This window comes from Oreochromis niloticus, linkage group LG18 (assembly GCF_001858045.2).
Source record: "Oreochromis niloticus isolate F11D_XX linkage group LG18, O_niloticus_UMD_NMBU, whole genome shotgun sequence".
NCBI classification, from domain to species: domain Eukaryota; kingdom Metazoa; phylum Chordata; class Actinopteri; order Cichliformes; family Cichlidae; genus Oreochromis; species Oreochromis niloticus.
The window spans coordinates 2,606,846-2,623,411 of NC_031982.2; the positions used below are offsets into that span (position 1 = coordinate 2,606,846).

The following is a 16,566-nucleotide window of genomic DNA, read 5'->3' on the forward strand; positions in this document are numbered from 1 at the left end:
GCTTTTATACCTCATTCATCAGAAGTCAGTCAAACATCAAATGACCACCAGATGGCGCTCACGGGTCCATTTCTTGTACTACGATAAAGAAGGCAGTTGGAAAAAGTCATGTGAAAGTAATGAAACTTACTTTACATGTTACATGATAAGAAGAGTTTGCTTTGTCATTTTATTTGGATTTTCAGGCATTTTATATGTTTTATATTTCCCTGTAGTGTGTCATCTAAAAAAAATTTTAAAATGTTTTTTGGGTTTTCTGGATTTAAATGAGATTAAAATAGGTGACAATGGCATTGAAGAAGACTTTAAAAGAATAATTAATGACATGTGAAGAGAGGACTACAGAATTCAGGTTGATTGATTCAAATAAGCATTTTTTCGTATAACACTTACTTAAATGACACTACCAACTAGAAAATGCAGAAGAATTTTATGAATGTAGTCTTGAACTATTATCATTATTATTACTCTAGGAAGCTCCTAAGAACAATATGCTTATGTACAGAACTGTAAATGACACAGTGCTTGATAAGTGAACTACAGTGAGACATTTCTACTCCACATGCACCCACAATAGATAATTAACAAAACAAGCTCACAGACTACTCTTTTTGCATAAATAAAAGCCATCTTCTCAATACTTCTTTTGGGTATAGAAAATTGGACATTATCCAGAGACACAACAAATTATTTCTGACTATTTCTTTCCATTTTGATATGACTACAGGCTAACATAAATAAATAATAAAAACTAAACTATAAAAGTGAAAACTACTAACCTTCACATCAGTAGTAGCGCCCATTCTTTCTTGTAACAAGCACTCTCTTTTTGGAGCCAGACTGGGGAGGGCCATTTGGAGCACAGGATACAAGCAGACTTGACAGACTGGCAGCAGATAGTCTGGTCTTGGTGTGTCCTCCAAGAGGAAATAGTACATTGACAATATGAACATATTAGGTCTAAAAGAAATGTTTTCTATTTTTGCCATTTCCACAATCAGAAATTAGAAGTTCTACATAAAGTAAAACAAAAAGTTGATAATAAAATCTTTAAATGGCCAAGAGTACCTTTTCAATATTTCATCAGAGGATTTCCTGGTCACTACCTCATCTGAAGACAAGCAGTACTCGGGACTTGATCCTATAGAGAGGTCCATAGTCTGAATGAGTGAGAAGTGGACAAGGGAGGAGAACAATCAACTCCTGTAAGCCTGTCAAAATTCAACACCACTTAGAAGTGACCTTTCACAGTAACATAGGACAAATTCTGCCAATAGCTTTGCTGGCTCTAGTTTCAAACTTAAGTGAGGCAAGGTGCCTCACACCTTCTTTTGTGTGCTCATGTGATCATAAAAGTCAAAGACACAAAGACCGTGGACAGCTGGGAATGAGACCTTAAATGGCTGGAAGAGTGCTCTCCTAGGGCCTGGAATAGACAGAGGATAAGTAAAGGAGAAGGAAATGGCATCTGATAGAAAGTCACATAATTGAGGTTCTAGAAAGATTTAATTTGAGCCAGACCTTCATCAGACCTTCATCAAACAAAAAAAAAAAACAGCAAACAAACAAAGAAAAGAAACTTATGAGAAACTATGAAAGCTGATTTGCCCTCCTTGTCTTGTTTTAGGGGTTTCGTTTGTAACACATACAGGTTTATTTATACATGCATTTTGCACTGAACGTAGATTAATTTAGTATGTTGCTTTATATAAATGATATATTATCCCACAATATGCTTGCTATAGTATATATAGCATATTGTTATGTTCCCTTGAGGTTATCACCTGTTGCTGCTGGTCAAAGAAAAAATACAAACCGGTCTCAACTACCTGCGTCACAAGCTGTCCCCAAGCTATACTCTGAACCGCCAAGCCCTCAAAGGCAGCCAACAGGAATTTCACAAGTTATCTTTGTGCTCAAGGATAAAGGGAAGAAAACAATTCCATGTCAACAGAAGCCAGCCAAGGGCACTCGCTGCATGTCACTTTTGATAGCAGGTTGAAGTATATAGATCACAACAATGAGAATTTTTTGGTATATATATATATGTGTGTGTGTGTGTGTGTGTAAGTTAAATCAACTCAAAAGGTTTGAAACAACAGAATCTTGTGCAAACTTCTAAATCTTTCGCTACTGTTTAAATTTCTTGTCATTAGCTACGTAGTCAGGGGTCATTTGTGCCCTCTCATCTTTTGTTCTAGTGGCAAAAAAGTCATTTATTTCATAGAAAACTAAATGAAATAAAAGGTTTGCTTCATCTATCCCCAAACTGATATGATCCTGATGTGCTTTGGTTACAATTGGAGAAAGACAAAAATAATTTGCATTCTTGTTAGAAGAGTTATGACCTCTAAAATTAAGAACACCTTGTATGTAGATCTCTTAATTTATGTTGGGCTAAAACTTTTTGCAAAATTAATTAATCAATACAAAAATGAAATTAAACGTTTTCATCTGTGTGTATTTCCTTATACACCGTTTATCATAGAGACAGAGTTCAAACACAAAATGAATAATTTTATAATAACAATAATAATAATATAACAACAATAACCAACAAACAAAGTCCAGCATCAGGAAAACTCCCACTGCTCTTCCACCAGAAATCATATTGTCTAGTTATTAAAACTGTGTAGAGGAAAAGGGAATGCAACATTATTTGTAAGACCAAAGAGATGTACATGCAAGTACAACAAAAACCCATTTTATATACTATTGTACTACTGATCTACTGAATGGACCAAGATTTTTCTTCTCTGTTCAGAAACAGCTGATGACGAGTTAACAGAGAATATACACACACGTATTATGTGTGACACACTATTAGGGAGCTCATGCACGTTGATCAATTAAATATGACTTACTGCAAATTTTAGCATAGCAACACAATTATACTGCTCATACTGCTGAATGAAGACCCCACAAACACAACACATGAAAGTTGCAGTGAACCATTCATATGCTTGCTTGCTTGAACTGCAGAAAGATAACGGAAGCTAAATGAAGAATCATATTACAGATGCTCTTTAGTAAAATAGAGGAGTTATAATTTTGTTAATATTAATTTGGTACAAAACTTACAGCCCTTTGTTTCCCTTTTTTCATGAAATAAACTTGGGTTGGATTGCATTGCATCTGAACACATCTATTGTTGGTAAAGAAAAGGAAAGAATGCAGAGCGACCAGGGTTAGACTAAGGGTGTAGATCTAATTGAGAACAGTGGTGAGTGATAATAAAGGGACTTCACAGCTGCGACCTTGGCCTTGTCTTGCCTCTCTGTAGACAACAGCTGCTCTTTATTCTTCCTCTTGAAATGTATTTTACACCCTATCGCTTTACAGACTATTGTTGAACTTTAGATCTCAAGATGCTTAAAGTGACACAAATCCTAGCCTGCTTTATTCATATGTTGAACAGACTACAGAGTGCAAAAGTCTATGACATGGTGGCTCTACCTTCTAATTAACAAATATCCCTTTTTTCATCCTGAAAAAAAATCTGCCTAATTATTGTTATATAATTATATAGAATATATATATATATATAGAAACCCTGGTTAAAATATCTGAATCTCTATCTCATGATGTTTTGGCTTATTTGCTGAGACAAATAATTAATTAGATACTTAGAATTAGACAGACAGACAGACAGACAGACAGACAGACAGACAGATAGATAGACAGATAGATAGATAGATAGATAGATAGATAGATAGATAGATAGATAGATAGATAGATAGACTACCATCTGTCCTAGCCTCCCCCACCTCCTCCTTCACCCTTCTTTGTCATGTCCATGCGGGTGCATTAGTGTGTTGCTCACAATGTGAGAGCAGCAAATAGCTGCTCCAGGCTCTACCCAATTTGGAGAATGCTTTTTGTGATAGACAACCTGGATGCCATTTCTCTGATATTCATTCCCATATTTGGTTGACCTACAACCTTTATTAATGGAGAGGTAGCCTGGTCAGCCACTGGATCAGTCATTTCTCTTAAGGTTGACAGTCAGAGGTAAGAGAACACCCACACAAGTATAAAAGTTTTAATTATATTAAAATTTCTGCTGCTAGCTATATTTTGTAATAGGTTAGGAATTTATTTGAGTGACAGGACTCCTGTTTCTGTAAACCTAGCTGTCAAATTTCTAATGAATTTGTGATGTTATATGTGATCTTTGGTTCCTTTCTGTGTACTTCATATAAATAGCACAAATCGTTACTTCCTGTGGAGTGAAACGCCTTAGGTAAAATTCAAAGCTACATTTGTTGAATTTCTGAATCAGTTAACTTCAATGCATTTTTCTATTGATGCATGTGCATGTCAAAAAAGAATGGGCATTTTTTGTGATTATGTCTGTTTGGGGTTGCTGGTCTTAAATACCCAAACACTACAAACATCTATGGTAGTTGCATCTCATGTAAAGACCTGCTGCATAGCACGTTAATTTGAGCCTTCTGCATACTAAAAGTTACCGGAAATGCTTGATATACAAGAATATAAATATTTTTTTTTGTTTTTAGAAATTCTTTTATGTCTCTGTTACTAAACCTGCTTTGTGTGCATTTTTTCTGGGTCTTACATGAATTTAGGTAATATATGCTTATGCTTATTTACATTTAATATACATCTTTTTAAAGGTTCAAATATGGGGGATGCTGCCATGAAAGAGTTTGGGGCGGCGGCTCCTTACCTGAGAAAGTCAGATAAGGAGCGTCTGGAGGCCCAGACTCGCCCGTTTGACATGAAAAAACAGTGCTTTGTTCCTGACCCTGAAGTTGAGTACGTTAAAGCAACCATCACTAGCCGCGATGGCGACAAAGTCACCGTCGACACTGAATTTGGAAAGGTATATTCATCATATCAGTTCCATTCAAATGTATTTTAGTTTTTAGCTTTGTGTAATACCTGGTACTTCTTTTTGCAGACCGTCACAGTAAAGGAGTGCGATGTGCACCCTCAGAACCCGCCTAAGTTTGATAAAATTGAAGACATGGCGATGTTCACCTTCCTCCATGAACCAGCTGTGCTGTTTAACCTCAAAGAGCGTTACGCAGCATGGATGATCTACGTGAGTTACCAAACTTGAAAGTTATCTTTAGTGAAATAACATTTTTGCATCTCAAACAAAATTTAATATCCTTCTCTTTATATGGCAGACCTACTCTGGCTTGTTCTGTGTGACTGTCAATCCCTACAAGTGGCTGCCAGTCTACAACCAGGAGGTGGTTATTGCCTACAGAGGAAAGAAGAGGAGTGAAGCTCCTCCTCATATCTTCTCCATCTCTGACAATGCCTACCAGTACATGCTGGCAGGTACAACTATCCCTTTTAGTATTCATCTTGATTGACATTTTGTTTGGACATCATTGCATTTTCCCTGATTTTCTGATATTCTCTTGCTGACAGACAGAGAAAACCAGTCAATCCTTATCACGTAAGTAACTTTACCAACAAGGGTCTTTTCAGCAGTTAAGAGTTATACTTCTTGGTCTTGAAATGTATGTCTTTTTTCCACTCAGTGGAGAATCTGGAGCTGGAAAGACTGTCAATACCAAGCGTGTCATTCAGTACTTTGCCAGCATTGCTGCTGTCCCAAGCGCTGGGAAGAAAGATCCGGCTGCAGAGAAAAAGGTTCTTATGAGACAAGATTTTCTTAATGTTACACAAACACAATATAGTCAAAATATTGCTGTTTTTCAAGGTTCTTTATTGTTTAACTAAATCAGGGAACCCTTGAAGATCAAATCATCCAGGCTAACCCTGCTCTAGAGGCCTTTGGCAATGCCAAGACCATCAGGAATGACAACTCCTCCAGATTTGTGAGAATCTGTATCTGACTGATGTCAGACTACTTGTTTACATTTATAAACAAGTTACTTATATTCCAAAATTACAACTGAACACACATTTTCCTCCCAGGGTAAATTCATCCGTATTCATTTTGACAACCGAGGAAAGCTGGCCTCGGCTGACATCGAGACCTGTAAGTAAAATTAAGATAATCCATGTATCCATTTTCTGAGCCATTTTTTGTTTGGTTGAAGGTCTCTGCAAATATGAACCAAGAGTGCTGTAACCATGCAAAGCCTGTTTAAAACTGGGGGATTATTTTATAATTAAACTTTTGAAAAACTCTATTAAATTTGTTACTGTGTTTCACACTTTCATACCATTTATGATAACTCATTCAGACCTTTTGGAAAAGTCTCGTGTGACCTTCCAGCTCAAAGCTGAGAGGGACTACCACATTTTCTACCAGATCCTGTCTCAGATAAAGCCTGAACTTCTAGGTAAGTATGAATACAGAACAGGTGTTTGAGTTGTACTCAATTGTACATTTCATAGTGAAATAAACATTTTTTATTTAATTTTAGAAATGCTGCTCATCACCAACAACCCTTATGACTACGCCTTCATCTCCCAAGGAGAGACAACAGTAGCCTCTATCAATGATTCTGAAGAGCTGATGGCCACTGATGTGAGATGAATCTCAGATTCACTGCAGCAATTTTAGTCAAAAATTCATTTAATAAAACAAAAAAGAAAATAGAAATATTTATGTTTTGGATTTCCCTCAGGAAGCCTTTGATGTTCTGGGCTTCACTCAAGAAGAGAAGAACAGTATTTACAAGCTTACTGGTGCAATCATGCACTATGGCAACATGAGGTTTAAACAGAAGCAGAGAGAAGAGCAGGCAGAGGCCGATGGTACTGAAGGTAAAAAATATAATTATAACATAATAGATTATATTCAAATAACTAGGCACTCTGATGCCTGACTAATGCCAGACCTGTTGAATCAAGAAATCACTTAATTAGAAGCTAAATAGAACCTAACAAAGTGAAGGATACAACAATGTAAAAAAAAAAACCCTCTAAAACAGACGACATCTATCAGTGTGCAAAGGGTTAAAAATCAATTTCTTAGGCTTTGGAAATGCAAGAAACCATGGTGAGAGCCACTATCCACCGGAAAAACAGACAACTCTGAGGGAGAACCAATCATTAGTTAAAGTACAATGTAAAGTAAAAAATACTGAATGTAAATGGATGATGTTATTTTTATCAGAATGTCTTAAACTGTGCAAAACAAAATATGCAAAAAATGCATCACTATCACTATTTCTCAGATGCTGACAAAGTTGCATATCTGATGGGCCTGAACTCTGCTGACCTCATCAAAGGTCTCTGTCACCCAAGAGTCAAAGTAGGAAACGAGTGGGTCACCAAAGGACAGAATGTCGCCCAGGTACAGAGTTACGGGGAATTTTGTCAAGCTTTGATTTAATGAAAACACACCATTTATTTTGAATCACATATTTCCGTTCTAAGGTGTACTACGCTATCGGTGCACTAGCTAAGTCAGTGTATGAGAAGATGTTTCTGTGGATGGTGGTGAGGATTAACCAGTCCCTGGACACCAAACAGCCTCGCCAGTATTTTATTGGTGTGCTTGACATTGCTGGATTTGAGATCTTTGATGTGAGTTTGGAAATATAAGTTCTTATAATCTTATAAATGGTAATCCCTAATGTAATGATGCATTTTAAATCATGAACATACTGTGGTCCATTTCATTTCAGTTCAACACCTTCGAGCAGATGTGCATCAACTTCACCAACGAAAAACTGCAACAGTTTTTCAACCACCACATGTTTGTACTGGAGCAGGAAGAGTACAAGAAAGAGGGCATTGAATGGGAGTTCATTGATTTTGGTATGGATCTGCAGGCCTGTATCGACCTGATTGAAAAGGTGACACTGGACTATATAAAAACATTTCTATTTTTATCCTAGTGTTTGTGCATGTTATTCTTAAAACTAAAATGTATGTTAAAATTTTTGTCATGAAAATTGTTTTTCTTCATTATATTTATCTTAGCCCATGGGTATCATGTCCATCCTTGAAGAGGAGTGCATGTTCCCCAAAGCCAGTGATGCCACCTTTAAAGCTAAGCTCTACGACAACCACCTGGGAAAATCCAACAACTTCCAGAAGCCCAGAGTTGTCAAAGGAAAACCAGAGGCTCATTTCTCCCTTGTGCACTACGCTGGAACTGTTGATTACAATATCAACAACTGGCTGGTGAAGAACAAGGATCCTCTGAATGAGACTGTTGTTGGTCTTTTCCAGAAGTCTAACCTTAAGCTTTTATCCCTGCTTTTTGCCGGATATGCAGGAGCTGATTCAGGTATTTTGACATCCCATAGTGAAATCAAATTAGAAATCAATAATAATTTCCAACAACAACAGTATTGTAATCAATTTTTCTACAGATTTGAAATGTCCCTAAAATGTGTTGTCATCTGTTGGTTCTCTCAATAAAGTTTGACATAATTTTCTTTTAGCTCAGGAATCTGGTGGGAAGGGAAAAGGTGGAAGCAAGAAGAAAGGTTCTTCCTTCCAAACTGTATCAGCTTTGCACAGGGTAAGATGTGTATAAATTTTTATTTTTTAATGTAAAGGAGAGATTGTACTGAGTTATACATCATTACTTCAGCAAGAATTTCTCATTGTTCTGATACTGGTTCAAAACTTTGTTGTGATTTGCCCAGTTTTGAAGTTATAGACACTGACATTAACCAGGCGACACAGACCCTTTGTGGGCTGCATTAGAAAGGTCAACAGTCTGACTAAAATCGACCGTGGCAACTACTTTGTAAACACCCAAAAGGAAACTTACATACTGAATGTAGTTGGTGTCAAAAGCAATAGCAACAATTTACATATGGAAAACTTCCAGGAGAACCTGAACAAGCTGATGACCAACTTGAGGTCAACTCACCCTCACTTTGTACGCTGCATCATCCCCAACGAGACCAAGACTCCAGGGGCCATGGAGAACCCTCTGGTGATGCACCAGCTGCGCTGTAACGGTGTGCTGGAAGGCATCAGGATCTGCAGAAAGGGTTTCCCCAACAGGATCCTCTATGGAGATTTCAAGCAGAGGTTTGAATTCTCTTAAAACATATTCATATTAATATGTACTTAAAAAGAAACAACTCTTTCATCTGTTGTTTTTCTAACAAAGGTACCGTATTTTAAACCCTAACGCCATTCCCGAGGGACAGTTTATTGACAACAAGAAGGCTGCTGAAAAACTTTTGGGCTCTTTAGATATAGACCACAACCAGTACAAACTGGGACACACCAAGGTCAGTATTTGCATGCTTATAGAACACTTTGAACAGAAACAAGCTGTTACTGACTCTGCTATTTGTTGCTGTAAAAGGTGTTCTTCAAGGCTGGGCTGTTGGGCCAGCTAGAGGAGATGAGAGATGACAGATTAGCCCTAATCATCACTGGCATCCAAGCTCGATCAAGAGGCCTTCTGGCAAGAGTTGAATTCCAGAAGATTGTTGAACGCAGGTAACTTATCAAAGCTTAGCCAAATTCTGTTAGCCAACTCAGTTTATGTTGTTCAGCACAATGTCAAAACAGATTTGCATCATTAAAATGTATCATCTGTCCAGTATACAAGACATGTTTTCCACTGAACCTTGAACAAGAAACAAAATATCAAAATGCATATGTTTATGGACAAAAAATACGGCAACTGTCATTACATACATGCATAGGAGAATGTTGTGAGGGTTTGGTAAATGATATATTAAAAATTTTATATTTTTAATGAAGGATTAAAGGTGGATGAGGGAGTTTTACAAACACTGATTATCTGTTGTCTGCAGGGATGCTCTTCTTGTGATCCAGTGGAACATCCGTGCCTTCATGGGGGTCAAAAATTGGCCCTGGATGAAGATGTTCTTCAAGATCAAACCTCTGCTGAAGTCAGCAGAGACTGAGAAAGAGATGGCCAACATGAAGGAAGAGTTTGCCAAACTGAAAGAGGCTTATGCAAAATCAGAAGCCCGCAGGAAAGAACTCGAAGAGAAAATGGTGACTCTTCTCCAAGAAAAGAATGACCTGCAGCTCCAAGTTCAGGCTGTATGTTAAAGGACTGTTTCTTACAGTATGACAACAAATATCAACATCACATATATTGTTTGTCTGCTTAATGAGTATGTCATACTTTTTATCTTCAGGAACAAGACAATCTATGTGATGCTGAAGAACGATGTGAGGGGCTGATCAAGAGCAAAATTCAGCTGGAGGCCAAAATCAAAGAACTGACAGAGAGGCTGGAGGATGAGGAGGAGATGAATGCAGAACTGACTGCTAAGAAGAGGAAGCTGGAGGACGAGTGCTCCGAGCTGAAGAAAGACATTGATGACTTAGAGTTAACTCTAGCTAAAGTGGAGAAAGAGAAGCATGCCACTGAGAACAAGGTACAACAAACCTATTAATGACTGTCATTGTGAAATTCATCTGTTACTAAAATGAACCTCTATTTTGGCTATAGGTAAAAAACTTGACTGAGGAAATGGCTGCATTGGATGAAATCATTGCCAAGCTGACCAAGGAAAAGAAAGCCTTACAGGAAGCTCATCAGCAAACTCTGGATGACCTGCAGAGTGAGGAAGACAAAGTCAACACTCTGACCAAGGCGAAGACTAAGCTGGAGCAGCAAGTGGATGATGTAAGAACATAGACTGACTTTAATAGTTAATGAATAATAATTTTAATATATCAGTACCATTGTAATAATATTTATTTTCCCCCACAGCTTGAGGGGTCTTTAGAGCAAGAAAAGAAAGTCCGTATGGACCTTGAGCGAGCAAAGAGGAAGCTTGAAGGAGACCTCAAGTTAGCTCAAGAAAGTATCATGGACCTGGAAAATGATAAGCAGCAGCTCGAAGAGAGGCTGAAAAAGTAAGATGAGATGGGCGGGTTTACAATGAAACAATAAAAACACATTTTAGATTGTGCCTTAAGTAAAACATTTTTATTTTATATCCAAAGGAAAGATTTTGAAATCAGTCAGCTGAATGGTAAAGTTGAGGATGAGCAGGTGATGAGTGCCCAGCTCCAGAAAAAACTGAAGGAGTTGCAGGTAATGAATCAAACAAGACCCATGAAAAAGAAAAAAAAACATATGGTTTGGAGGAGTAAAATTAAATGTCAAGGTTTGCTTTGACTCTGATCTAGGCCCGTATTGAGGAGCTGGAGGAAGAGCTTGAAGCAGAGAGAGCTGCTCGAGCCAAGGTGGAGAAGCAGAGAGCTGACCTGGCCAGAGAGCTGGAGGAGATCAGTGAGAGGTTGGAGGAGGCTGGAGGAGCGACAGCTGCCCAGATTGAGATGAATAAGAAGAGGGAGGCCGAGTTCCAGAAACTGCGCAGAGACCTTGAAGAGGCCACTCTGCACCATGAAGCCACTACTGCCACACTCAGGAAGAAACAAGCCGACAGTGTTGCTGAGCTGGGAGAGCAGATTGACAACCTGCAGAGAGTCAAGCAGAAACTGGAGAAGGAGAAGAGTGAGCTCAGACTGGAGCTGGATGATGTGGTCTCCAATATGGAACAAATTGTCAAGGCAAAGGTAAGTTACTTTCAGGTATTAGGGTTTGTTCTCATTGCCAAATCAAACATTAATTTTATAATCATCAACATGATTGGCCATCTACTGCTTTTTGTTCACAGAACAACTTGGAGAAAATGTGCAGGTCTCTGGAAGACCAGATGAATGAATATAAAACAAAATCAGAAGAGGGACAGCGTGCCATCAATGACTTCACCATGCAGAAAGCAAAGCTTCAAACTGAGAACGGTATGCATTAGATTTGAACAGCATATTTTAGTCATACCAGTGTGCGGTACTGAATTTAATCTTATGCATAAATAAGGTGAACTTTTGAGGCAGCTTGAGGAAAAGGATTCCCTGGTGTCTCAACTCACGAGAGGAAAACAGTCCTACACTCAGCAAATTGAAGACCTGAAAAGACAACTGGAGGAAGAAGTCAAGGTAGCAAATAATCGTCAGTGTAACCTCATTAGGTAGAGACTATTGGTACACTCAGTGCATAAAGATACACTTTCTTTTAGGCCAAGAATGCATTAGCTCATGCAGTGCAGTCTGCTCGCCATGACTGTGACCTGCTGAGGGAGCAGTATGAGGAGGAGCAGGAGGCTAAAGCTGAACTGCAGCGTGGCATGTCCAAGGCCAACTCTGAGGTGGCTCAGTGGAGAACCAAGTATGAAACTGATGCCATCCAGAGGACTGAAGAACTAGAAGAGGCCAAGTAAGTTAAATACACTAAGTCCACTAACTCAGCAAAGGTAAAGAGCGTTTAACCACAAATAAATATTTTCATAACCTAGAAAGAAGCTGGCTCAGCGTCTGCAGGAGGCTGAGGAGGCTGTTGAAGCAGTGAATGCTAAATGTTCCTCTCTGGAGAAGACCAAACACAGGCTGCAGAATGAGATTGAAGATCTCATGGTGGATGTAGAGAGGTCTAATGCTGCTGCTGCTGCTCTGGACAAGAAACAAAGAAACTTTGACAAGGTTTTCATCCGGCACTTACTATTTCACTGAAGCGGAAGGTCAATCTTTTGTCTAAAATGAAAACTTTCTTGTAGGTCTTGGCAGAGTGGAAACAGAAGTACGAGGAGTCTCAAACAGAGCTGGAGAGCTCTCAGAAAGATGCCAGGTCTCTGAGCACTGAGCTCTTCAAACTGAAGAACTCCTATGAAGAATCTCTTGAACATTTGGAGACCATGAAGAGAGAGAACAAGAACTTACAAGGTGACTTAATTACCCATTAAAATCATACGTGAATAGTTTGTTCATAGTATAACGGCATTTATTTTTTACAATATACCTTCAGAGGAAATATCTGACCTCACTGAACAAATTAGCGAGGGTGGAAAGAATATTCATGAGCTTGAGAAGATTCGAAAGCAGTTGGAACAAGAGAAGTCTGAGATACAGACAGCTCTGGAGGAAGCAGAGGTAAGCTGCTGCATAGTGGCCTTTTTCAAATTTGAAAGATTTTAGGTTGTGAGTATTAATTAATTACAAGTTATGTAGTCATTGTGTCTAATTTTTATTTGTGACAGGCCACACTGGAGCATGAGGAAGGGAAGATTCTCAGAGCCCAACTTGAGTTTAACCAAGTAAAGGCTGACATTGAGCGCAAGCTAGCTGAGAAAGATGAAGAAATGGAGCAATCGAAAAGAAACCACCAGCGAACTGTGGATACTCTTCAAAGCTCTCTGGAGGCTGAGACTCGCAGCAGGAATGAGGCTCTGCGTCTGAAAAAGAAGATGGAGGGAGACCTCAATGAGATGGAGATCCAGCTAAGCCAGGCTAACAGGCAGGCAGCTGAGGCCCAGAAACAACTTAAGGCCGTCCATGCACATCTGAAGGTCTGAATAAACGAGCAGTTCTACTTCTTTGAAACAAAAAACAAAACCAAAGTGAAACATAAGTTAAAATTTGGGGGGGTTTTATCTTCAAGGATACTCAACTTCAGCTGGACGACTCTCTGCGAGCCAGTGACGATATGAAGGAAAACATTGCCATTGTTGAGCGACGCAACAACCTTCTTCAGGCTGAAGTGGAGGAGCTGAGAGCAGCTCTGGAGCAAACGGAGAGAAGCCGCAGACTTGCAGAGCAAGAGCTGCTGGATGTCAGTGAGAGAGTGCAGCTACTGCACTCACAGGTAAGACTGGAGAAGACTTGATACAGAAACTATCTATTGAAAATATACTCAGGAATTTTAAAAATCATATTTTTCATCTGAACACCAGAACACCAGCCTGATAAACCAAAAGAAGAAGCTGGAGGCTGATACATCCCAGCTTCAAACTGAAGTGGAGGAGTCAGTGCAGGAGTGCAGGAATGCAGAGGAGAAGGCCAAGAAGGCCATCACTGATGCTGCCATGATGGCAGAGGAGCTGAAGAAAGAGCAGGACACCAGCGCTCATCTGGAGCGGATGAAGAAGAACATGGAGCAAACCATCAAAGACCTGCAGCACCGCCTGGATGAAGCTGAGCAGATCGCCATGAAGGGAGGCAAGAAGCAGATTCAGAAGCTCGAGGCCAGGGCAAGTCAAAATTGTGTTAAAGGAGTCAAATCGATATAATAAATTACCAAATCATCAAACAAGGAAAATATTTAGTATCTTATAAGTAATCTTTTTGTTCAACAGATCAGAGAACTGGAGAGTGAAGTTGAAGTTGAACAAAGGAAATCAAGTGATGCTGTCAAAGGAATACGAAAATATGAGAGACGGATTAAAGAGCTGACTTATCAGGTATTTTTGAGTCACCTTAGAAAATCGGGGAAGAAACAATATAAATTAAATTCATATTTACTTTGACTTAGAGAAATACAATTTTTTCTTTGTTTGCTTCCAGACAGAAGAGGATCGTAAGAATCTTACCCGTCTGCAAGATCTGGTGGACAAGTTGCAGCTAAAGGTGAAATCCTACAAGAAAGCTGCTGAGGAAGCTGTAAGTAGTCTTTGCATTTTTTTTTACACACTAAAAAAAGCATTGCACGTGTTCATCATTTCTTCTCGCCTATTAATCATATAGAAATATAGAAAATATACACCAGGTCATCATAAGGATATTGTGCTTCTGTTCTACAGGAGGAACAGGCCAACAGTAATCTTACCAAATTCCGCAAACTTCAACATGAGCTTGATGAAGCTGAGGAAAGAGCTGACATTGCTGAGTCCCAGGTCAACAAACTACGTGTCAAAAGCCGTGACACAGGGTCAAAGGTCAGTACCTGTAAAATTTTATTAAAAAGTGTCTTTTTCTATAATGACACATCACATGTATCTATTTTCAGAATCAGAATCCACAGATACATTTCACAGTTTGCATATAACTCCATATTTAAAAGTTAATTTTACAAATATGTCCGAAATTGAATCTACAACACTTGAATGTTTTCAGTTTTGTCACAATTAAAGTGAACCATTAATATGTCCAATAATACTTAACAATATTTCATTCTCTCTTGTTTGTGTTTCTGTTTCCAGAAAGGTCATGATGAGGAGTAAAACACATGGTCTGAATCCCTGTTTCTGAGACATCGGATGTATTAGTAATGGTGTCTCCCTATGCATGTTGGTTGGTCAGTAGAATAAAATGAATCTGCATCTGAAACTGTGTCTTGAATTTTTTGTTGTTTATTAGCGACAGTCCTATTAATTAATATTACATGTAAGAAATATAACTAAAAAAATTAAACTGTAAAATGTAAGTACAGCTTGAATATAACGTGATACTGCATACACTTTTCTTGAATAATTTGGAATCAAGAAAATGTATCACAAGTGTGAAAATGGCTATTAAATGGTTAAAAAAGCAGAGTGGATACCATGTGATACAATCTACAGATTCAAAGATTGATTTAGAGGTTTTGATCACAGAACAAAAAATACATTATGACCCAGCTGTATTCTAAGGAGCTTGGAAAGAAAAGTGTCTGGACTTCTTCAGGTTTCATCCGAGAAGCTTCTTCAGTTCTAAGACCAAATGGTGGAGAGTCCCATATTTTAAGCCCTATGGGAGTGTCACCAAGAAGGTCGTGGACCCCCTATTGATCCTCTACCTAATCACACGAGCCAAGGTGTGAAAATAGGTGTGGGTCACAATCAGCCAAGGATTCGGGTGAACCCATTCTGATGCCTGCCCCACCCTATCATGTGATTTCCTGAGGTCAAATGGGCCAGGATGTGAGTGGGCGTTAAGGCATCTGGGAAGGGATCTCAAAACTGGATTATAGATGGCAGACAGTTGGTGTCGTAAGCCACCGCCTCTGTTCAAAGATGGTCATTCACAGTGGACTTCTTTCATTCCTCTTTCAAAACATCTGTCTTTTCTGTCCAAAATGTGAATCTAGTCATATCTTTCATATAAAAGTTAATCAATAAATAATCGTTCATTTCTTAATGGAGGAGTGAAAACAGTTGATAAAGGTTATGTAATTCAATCAAACTTCCTCAGGAGTCGAAACTAAGCAGCTTTATGTTAAACAGCTTTATGGGGTGTTTGTTTGTGTGTCAGTGTTTCTCAGGATAGATTGGCTAAAGTCTGGCTGGATCTATGCTGTCTTTTGAATGCATTGTTTCTAGACAATGGATGGTGGCTGAGTTTTCCCACCTAATTAACTAGTGAAAACATCTTTTTATGTAAGTGGTGCTACACCACCCATCGAGGAAAGAGCTATAGAAATATATTAAATTGATACATTCTTTGAAATGTATATTGGTTGTGCATGTTTTGGATTTTTTTTTTTTTTGCATGTTTCTGTCCTAATAATGTAAAGTACAGTAGTAAAAACACTGATGACAATAGTACAGTTTTATCATGGTCAAATACTAAAGGATAATCATCAGAGAAAAATGATACAGAAAATACTGGGTAAATACATAAAGTGACTATGGCACCTAGCTCATGGGAAGACTGACAAAATATCTTGATGATCAGAACATGACTTATCATGAATACAGGCAAAGCTAGGGCAGACAGTATGGTAGCAGAGCACAATGCACAGTGTTCCTGCACTCAGGAGTCACACACTGATGAACTTCTCATCATGCCCTGTGCATCCAAACACTATAAAGTTTAGCTCCCTGCTCCTCTGAACAGTAAAAGAAACAGCCAAGATATTTGAATGCATCATGTGTACTATAAGCACAATGCACACGA

The 16,566-nt window shown here is 38.6% G+C and overlaps 1 protein-coding gene and 1 long non-coding RNA gene across 2 annotated transcripts; one reads left to right on the plus strand and one right to left on the minus strand.

Moving 5' to 3' along the window:
* Positions 1-8: 8 nt before the first annotated feature.
* On the minus strand, positions 9-1,170 carry LOC102081642 (uncharacterized). Its single transcript, XR_266898.4, has 3 exons — positions 1,069-1,170; positions 780-917; positions 9-78 (listed from the first exon to the last, which is right to left on the minus strand). It is a non-coding gene; the product is annotated as an uncharacterized LOC102081642 (long non-coding RNA).
* A 2,746-nt stretch (positions 1,171-3,916) lies between these two features.
* On the plus strand, positions 3,917-15,018 carry LOC100712135 (myosin-7). Its single transcript, XM_019347877.2, has 39 exons — positions 3,917-4,011; positions 4,207-4,243; positions 4,638-4,846; positions 4,925-5,068; positions 5,157-5,313; positions 5,407-5,434; positions 5,520-5,631; positions 5,727-5,819; positions 5,920-5,983; positions 6,192-6,290; positions 6,375-6,478; positions 6,579-6,717; positions 7,131-7,249; positions 7,333-7,482; positions 7,584-7,754; positions 7,882-8,191; positions 8,349-8,428; positions 8,744-8,949; positions 9,032-9,155; positions 9,233-9,369; positions 9,690-9,945; positions 10,044-10,286; positions 10,361-10,537; positions 10,625-10,770; positions 10,861-10,951; positions 11,047-11,436; positions 11,538-11,664; positions 11,741-11,859; positions 11,940-12,136; positions 12,216-12,399; positions 12,474-12,639; positions 12,722-12,846; positions 12,954-13,262; positions 13,355-13,558; positions 13,647-13,943; positions 14,049-14,153; positions 14,257-14,352; positions 14,493-14,627; positions 14,892-15,018. Exons 3-39 carry the CDS (start codon positions 4,646-4,648, stop codon positions 14,910-14,912), a joined length of 5,826 nt encoding a protein of 1,941 aa, XP_019203422.1. The 5' UTR covers positions 3,917-4,011; positions 4,207-4,243; positions 4,638-4,645; the 3' UTR covers positions 14,913-15,018.
* Positions 15,019-16,566: the final 1,548 nt, after the last annotated feature.

What these genes read in the sequence shown, in the direction of transcription:
- LOC100712135 (XM_019347877.2), top strand. Translation starts at nt 4,646, where the DNA reads ATGGGGGATGCTGCCATGAAAGAGTTTGGGGCGGCGGCTCCTTACCTG. An exon ending in CTCGAAGAGAGGCTGAAAAA is followed by an intron (nt 10,771 to 10,860) that starts GTAAGATGAGAT and finishes TTATATCCAAAG; the next exon opens with GAAAGATTTTGAAATCAGTC. An exon ending in CAGCTCTGGAGGAAGCAGAG is followed by an intron (nt 12,847 to 12,953) that starts GTAAGCTGCTGC and finishes TATTTGTGACAG; the next exon opens with GCCACACTGGAGCATGAGGA.